Source organism: Gymnodraco acuticeps, unplaced genomic scaffold (assembly GCF_902827175.1).
Source record: "Gymnodraco acuticeps unplaced genomic scaffold, fGymAcu1.1, whole genome shotgun sequence".
Taxonomy (NCBI): domain Eukaryota; kingdom Metazoa; phylum Chordata; class Actinopteri; order Perciformes; family Bathydraconidae; genus Gymnodraco; species Gymnodraco acuticeps.
The window spans coordinates 2248519-2256214 of NW_022990558.1; the positions used below are offsets into that span (position 1 = coordinate 2248519).

Sequence of the window (7696 nt, forward strand, 5' to 3'; positions counted from 1 at the left end):
CAGTGTAGTGCTGCATATATTATGCATATAACAAGTGTTGCTCCAACAATGCAACATACAATATACTTAAGAATAGAAAGAAAAAAATAGTGCAAGAAATTCGAAAAATATTTGCGCAAGGGACACAATCTTGAAAGTAAAATGCAGAAATAAGTAAACTATTGAAATACTGTACACTGAAAAACCCCGGAAACAATGACTTTAATTAAAGGTATTATGTCAACAAATGTCACTTAACTGTGTCAGGCTAGTGGAAAGCAATACTATTAAGTTGAACCTAATATTTATTTGAACTTAATATTATTGCTTTTAACTAACCTAATACAGTTGTGTGAAATATGTTGACATAATACTACACTGAAATACTGAAACGTTGACTTTAATTAAAGGGGACCTATCATGCAAAATCCACTTTGTGATGTCTTTTATACATAAATATGTGTCCCCGGTGCGTCGGGGAACTCACGCAGCGTCAGAAAATAAAACCCTCTCTCTTTTCCTCCGTACCCAAATCTTTTAAAAACGGGTGTACAACGAGCGGATACAGATTTGCGGCCGATCTGACGTCAAATCGGAAAGTTGCTATCAGAAACCATGCCTGACGTGTTTTGGACGTAATCTCGTCTTTGTTTACATTAGCAAGCCTCGCTAACACTCAGATCTAACCTGTACTGGAGAGCACATGTGTAAAGAAGCAGCCTTGTGATAAACCCGCAAGAGAAAAAGCATTTGAGCTCCATACTGTTTCAGAAATAATCTTTGATGTGGTTTAGAACAGGATGGCGTTTTATCACAGCAGAATTTAACTTTATCTCCGGTAGAATTCTGATCAGGCATTAGCTCCGCCTCCTCTTTTTTTTTGTTCAAGCTAAGGACCCAAAATCCGCGTTTCTCTAACAGGGCTGCAAAAGAGGGGTATGAGCAGTATGAGGCATGGCTACAATGGGTGATCTGTTTGGTATTTTAAGCAAAAAACTTCACAGACATGTTTTGTACAGGTATGGCCCTACAATATATGTTTCCAATATAGCATAATAGGACCACTTTAAATATATTATGTCAAAGGATTACAACATATTTGGTTCCACTTAATATTATTGCTTTCAACTAACCTAATACAGTTAAGTGACATTTGTTGACATGATACATTTAATTAAAGTGGACCTATCATGCTATATTTGAAACCTGATGTACCTGATGTACTTATATGATTCTGTTTTCTTCAAGTTGTATTTTGTTGGACGAACGCACTTATTGTAAGTCGCTTTGGATAAAAGCGTCAGCTAAATGCAATGTAATGTAATTTGAATAATATATTGTAGGGCCATACCTATATAAAACATGTCTGTGAAGTTTTTTTTTCAAAATACCAAACAGATCATGCATTTTAGCCATGCCTCATTTCGCTCTATTTGCTCTATTCCAGCCCTGTCTTCACAAGGGCTGATTCTGTGGCAAATGAGCTGCAGCTGACCACGCCCCCCTGCAAAGGAGGGGGGCGAGGCACGAGCGTCATGTTACCATGCTGTTACCATGCTGTTACCATGCCACGCAACCTCTCATTCCCCTGATAGGTGGAGAGTTGCCCATATAGGCGGAGCACCCCGTTTCTGACGTCAGAACAATTTCAAATCTGGATCAGTCTGTATCAGATCCGTTGCAGCCCCGTTTTTAGAGATTTGGGTATGGAGGAAAAGAGAGAGGGTTGTGTTTTCTGATAATTGGTGAGTTCCCTGACACACCGGGGACACATATTCATGTATAAAAGACGTACAAAAGTGCATTTTGCATGATAGATCCCCTTTAAAGTCCACCTTTTAGTTTTTTCAGTGCACGTCACTATGCATAGTTAATCAAAAACGTTGCATAGTAATACAAATAAATATGTTAATGCATGAATAAATATGTATGTATGTATTATATGAGCGTAGCTTGCTTATGGTCTGTTGACACTTTGCCACAGCAGCATTGGGGTGAAGCCCCTCGATGTGATTGTTGTCATTTCTGGTTTATTTCCCCGTCCGGAGTGGACCCCCCCAGCATCAAAGCTTCCAGCTGCTGCCCCGGGATGATATACTGCCCTGAGACCCTGCTCACCTGCACTCACTGCGTGTGAGTGGCTACTGTATCTTTTCAATAGACATTCAAAATGATATGGCCATAACAGATGCAGGTCATGAATCAAAGGTCTTAAACCACCCAGCTAGCTGATGCGTTCCACAGGTGCTACTGTCCCATCATGCACACACAACACTGAGGCTGCACATAGAAACACACTCAGAGAGGAAGCCCCCCCGCTCTGCTGCCTGCTGTGTCCTCTCTACCTGCCGCAGATCTACATCTGAGCCTCGCATGGACCACCACTGCTCCTGCCTTGTGTGAACTGAGCTTGTGAACGCGTTGACCCCATCAAATAAGAGAGGAAAAGAAAATGGGAGCAAAAATGCTGCACAGCATATCAAAGCATAACTCGTGTACCCTTTTACTGAGCCCAACTCAAATTAAAAAAGCATAAAAGTGCTCGAAAAAAATGGATCACACATGTTTCGAATATGCTGAATTTTAATTGATGGTAAATTGTGTTTTTGTATACGCCGGACTACGCATTGAAGTGGTTAGAGGTGTTTTATTAATGGACATAACATCAGGGGAGGAGAAAAATAATTGATAGCATTTGTGGTTGTTTTCAGGGGTTTCGGTTTGATAGGTGAACCAGTTTGATAGGTGAACCAGTTTGATAGGTGAACCAGTTTGATAGGTGAACCAGTTTGATAGGTGAACCAGTTCCCTCAGCTGAACTGGAGGTGGCACCTGTGATGCTGTTAAGTTCATGAACTCAATGCAAGATACATCAGAGGGACAATAAGCGGCACACATGTACCAAAAATATAAAATCATGTAATATTTCACAAGTACCTGTCTGTGGTTTTTGGAGACCCTCAATCAGTGATTCCCTCTGGCTGATCTCTAAGTGTTGCAAAATTGTTTTAAACCAGGAGCCTCAAGGTCCCAGGTTCCAGTCCAGCTGGGGAAATGTGTTGCATCCCTCTCTGCTGTCTGAAGGGACAAACCATTTGTACATAATAATTGAATTCATTAAAAAGTAAGACCCCAAATCAAATCCAGGGGTCTTTGTGTGGAGTTGAGTTTTGATCAGTTTAACCAACAAGTTCATTTAAGAGGCTGAAAAGGCAAAAGTACTGTGGTAAACAAGAAATAGAGAATAAATAAAGTGTTCTATTTTCTTTTCTTTCATTATTACTTGATTTCAGTTTCACATAAGTATGTTTGCAATTTGATATATACAATTTGTACTCCAACCACATCCCTCAACCATCCTACTAGACAAAATTATGAAATATTATTTTACATTCTTGAGGAAATGATGGGTCAGTCAGTTTAGAAGTTGACTTACTACCTCAGAATTTGGAATATGTGAGCAATAATTGTGGACTTCTGGTACAATCTCTTCTAGTAGTACATTTTCATCTGGCTTTTGTTTTTCCAAACCAAACAGCACTAGTATACACATACTGTATGTACCATACATATAGTACATATGTGTATCTATATATCACACAGCTATAGATATACTATATATATATATATATATAACTTTTATATGTGCATATGCAGCATTTTCGCAGGAACTTCATTCTAGAAACACTGTTATAGTGTTTAACTGTTAAACCAGAAGTTTGTGATTTTGAATAAGCAGTGTATCAAATAACTGTTGATAGGTTTGTGTGGTGGATATAAACTTTGTTTGTTTTGCTCTCCGATGTGATCCAAGGTGCTGGATGTGATGTGTCTCTGCTGCTGAGTTTGAACAGCTGCTGAAGTGCAGCTCCCCGCTCCCCGCTGCTCTGCCAGTAAAGGACCACCGTACTGCTGCTGCCTCCCTCTGCTCTGGATGGGAGAAACAGAATCTCATCTGGGAAGTGGAACACCCTCGTTGAAAGCCCACCAAGGCCTGTTCCCAGTAACCCAGAGACGCCTGCTGGCACGGCATGAAACACATAGCTCGTAAGGGATTGGACCTGAGCTTTACTGCCTGGGCTCCTTACCCAATTAGAGCGGCTTGTGGAGGCAAAGCAAAATAGGGTGAAGTTTTTACAATGCCACAGGGGTCTGTAGAATGGATAGGCTCTGTGTTTGAGCATGGGGTCGGGGGCCGGGTGGGCTGGGGATCAGCTATTCCCAAATCTCTTTCATCACGGCCTGTCAGAGGAACCACACAGGTACGGAGCAGCTCCCCGGCCTCCAAAAGGAAAACTAACATTTCAATCAATTTGTGTACCCTGTCCTTTGAGCTTTACCTTCTCAAAATGTAAATCAGTAGTATATTGATGTACTCAAAGATTAGGAAATGGAGACTGATGAAAAATCACAGAACTTTATTTTCTTTCAGAGAGAATGTGATACAAAAACAGGACAAAGAAAAGATTACATGATAATAAATATCCAAGAAGTTAAAGCAAGATAAAAAAATAAATGACTCACCGTCAGAAAATGTGGTAAAATGGTCAATAAAATATATTACAACTTTGGATGATCCAAATCGACCCTGTTGCACTGCTTGTGCAAACCCCTGGACAGGTTTATGGATACATTTACACAACATTCAAAAAGTAAGAAATAATGGGTACATGTGTGAAGAAAGTGGAAATACTGTTAGCAAATGAAAGAATCGAAAGATTTGTGACACCTAAATCATGTCCATAAGATCAAACTCAACTGGTCTGTTTTTTGCTTCAATGCAGGTCTGCAACGTCCATTTCTGCTGGAGGCAGGAGAGGGCATGGAGGACCTCTGAGTCTAGGGGATTAAGGCAGCGAGAGGATCATGATGGATGTCTCTTGTGTTGCATAGAGTACATGGTAATTCAATCAACCAATGACATAACAAAAGCTCTGCAGACACACATATGAGACACACAACATGAGACAAGGATCTCGGACATGAGGAACTCCTAAAAAACATCACTGCATGAATGTTCCGTAGAGAACAGGATGTTGCAGTCTAACATTATGTCCCTAACCCTGACCCTACTGCGGGCTGTTGGTGATCGCTTTAAGAATGTCACATGTGTTCTTGGAGATGACCTCCCTCAGCTTCCGTACACGTCGCGGGCTTGAAGCGCCCACGTAGCTCTCCGGCTGAAGCACTGCCATGCCGTCGTTGGCGTTGCCCATGATGATGACCTGCCCCTCAGCGGCAGCGCCCGTGATGTTGGGGCAGGGGCAGTTCCAGTCCATGTTGAGGAAGGTGACCTCCAGAGGCTCCTTGCCAAAGAACCGGAGACCCATCTTCTCGTCCTTTAGGATCTCCTCCACGGTCACGAGGGCGTGGCCCGAGTCCGTCTCCTCCATCAGCTCTGTCATGCGGCCCAGGATGACGAAGTCGCTGCGGCAGAAGCTCGTCACCATCTTGCCCCGTGGCTTGCAGGCCTTGCAGTGGTGGTTTTTCGGGTAGGGGCACATCTCCTCACAGGCTTCTTTGGATTCAAAGTTGTTGTTGTTGCCCTCACAGCCTCCGTAGATGAAGGACTGGCACTGCAGCAGGGTGCTGCTGTAGGCCCAGCGCGGCTCGTAGGCCTTGCAGGGGCCCTGCAGACTGGGGAGGCCGCAGGGGGCGGCCAGCTCGGGGCCGCAGCACTGCATACACTCCTCGTACGTCTCCAACATCTTCCTGGGCTGCGGGCTGTTGCTGCCGTGGCAGTGGGTGAAGGAGAAGCAGTTGTTGGTCTTGGACTCATAGTACCAGCTGACTCTCTCCATCTCGCTCCCACAATCCTCGGGGTTATCAGCCGGTTTCAGACACTCTTCAGACAGGCAGCGGGTTACGTTCCCTGGGTCAGGGGTCTTGGGTGGCTCTATGGGCCGGACAGAGAGCGGGTGGCTGACCTTCACAGATCCAGAGGGGTTCTGAGCGGTGCAGATGTAGACGCCTGAATCCTGCGGCTGCGTGTTGTGGATGACCAGCTGCCCGATGTTGGTGACCACCATGTTCCCGCGCACGTGATTGGGCCTCATGGCCACCCTCTCCAGCCCCTCCGGCAGCTGCTTCTCCCAGCTGATCTCAGGTCGGGGGCGGCCTGTCACGTCACACAGGAAGCTGGCGGTGTCGCCCACTTTGACGGTCTGGTGAACCGGGCTGCTGACAACCATGGGAGTCTGAGGCTCGGTGGGAGGGGGGGGGGTCACCGGAAGAGCAGCAGTGGTTGGGGGCAGAGTGGTGGCCTGGGGCAGCGAGGGGCTGGTGTTGGGCCAGGTGAGGTGGAAGCGGCAGGTGACCACAGCCAGGCTGATGCCCTTGGAGCACGCCTCTGCGTCCATGTAGCACTTGTTGTAGTAGGTCATGCCGTCAGAGGCACAGGTGAAGTGTGGTTCCCTCTCGCAGCGGTCCCGGCACTTACACACCGGCTGGCCATCCCAGATGTCGCACTCAGAGCCCTGCTGGTTGCACATGAAGCTGGCGCAGGAGGCCTCCTTGGGCATTCCCATGGGGCCTTTCTTCCCGTCCAGATAACGGGCTGCCACACAACTCCGGTTCCCGCAAACATTCTGGCAACACTTTTCAAAGGATTCACACTCCTGTAAGAGGAGAAGAGAGTTGGAGATGAAGGGAAGTATTTGGAATGTATTTGGAATGTATTGGAAAATATTTGGAAAGTATTTGGAAAGTATTGTTAAAGTATTTTTAAAGCATTTCTACAATGAAACATTTAAAATAAAAATAAAAACTCATTACAGTTGAGAGCAGAAATTAAAACAGAAAATTTAAATAGTACTTATAATACAAAAAAGTGTTAGAGTTAATTCTAAAATGTAACTTTAATGTCTTTACCTGATCAGATACACACTCTCGGGTGCAGGTGCTCATGGCATCCACCCACAGATTAGGGTTCATGTCATTGGGGCAGATCCCCGGGTGTGAGTAGGTGGTATGCGGCAGAACTCCGACATTGACACACCACACTGACACACACACCAGGAACCAGATCCAGCGAGGAAACAGCATCCACCACATCTCCAGAGCGGGACACAGCTCCGTCAGCGCGGAACAGTTTTTAGTTAAAGGTTTCTGTGATCCAGCAGTAAACAACCCCACGTCTTTGATTATAAAAGTTAGTGAAAATTATGGCAGAAGTCAAGAGCGCATCACACGTGTGTGAGTCTGCGAGGCAGGACGCCGTGTGTCAGCTGATCCGGTTTGGAGATGCTCTATTTATTCTAACGATCTGCAGCCATCGCCGCTAACATGACTCGCATCATGACAGATATGAGTTGCTCCTGAGATGTTGGAAGAAGCTTTACAGTGGTGCGCTTTGGGCTGGCGCTGGCGGGGCACCTGCCTGTTAAAAGGATTGCCGGGAACCCCGTTTAACCCCTTGCGCGCTCCAGCGCCATTGTGCGTAAAGACGCACGGAGAGAAGAGACTCACAGGCAAACTGTTGCTTATAAAACATACACAGGCTATTATTTGACGATAGCACGAATTAAAACTAAGGATGTTTAAATCTAACCGTGATTCTGGGAGTAAACACACGAAAGAAAGACAGCATGTGTTTTATCATTTGAGTAATTGTTGTGTAAATGACACTTAACTTTAGTTTGAATATGAACTATTTTGTCATTATATTATTTTCCCGTTTAATAAAAGCCTCGAAAACATTACTCCTGTTTTCAACCAT

At 44.8% G+C, this 7696-nt stretch overlaps 1 protein-coding gene across 1 annotated transcript; it reads right to left on the reverse strand.

Moving 5' to 3' along the window:
* Nucleotides 1-5040: 5040 nt before the first annotated feature.
* Nucleotides 5041-7032, reverse strand: wfikkn2b (WAP, follistatin/kazal, immunoglobulin, kunitz and netrin domain containing 2b). Its single transcript, XM_034227577.1, has 2 exons — nucleotides 6850-7032; nucleotides 5041-6596 (listed from the first exon to the last, which is right to left on the reverse strand). The coding sequence occupies exons 1-2, from the start codon at nucleotides 7030-7032 to the stop codon at nucleotides 5049-5051; spliced, it is 1731 nt and encodes a 576-aa protein (XP_034083468.1). The 3' UTR covers nucleotides 5041-5048.
* Between the last annotated feature and the right edge of the window lie 664 nt (nucleotides 7033-7696).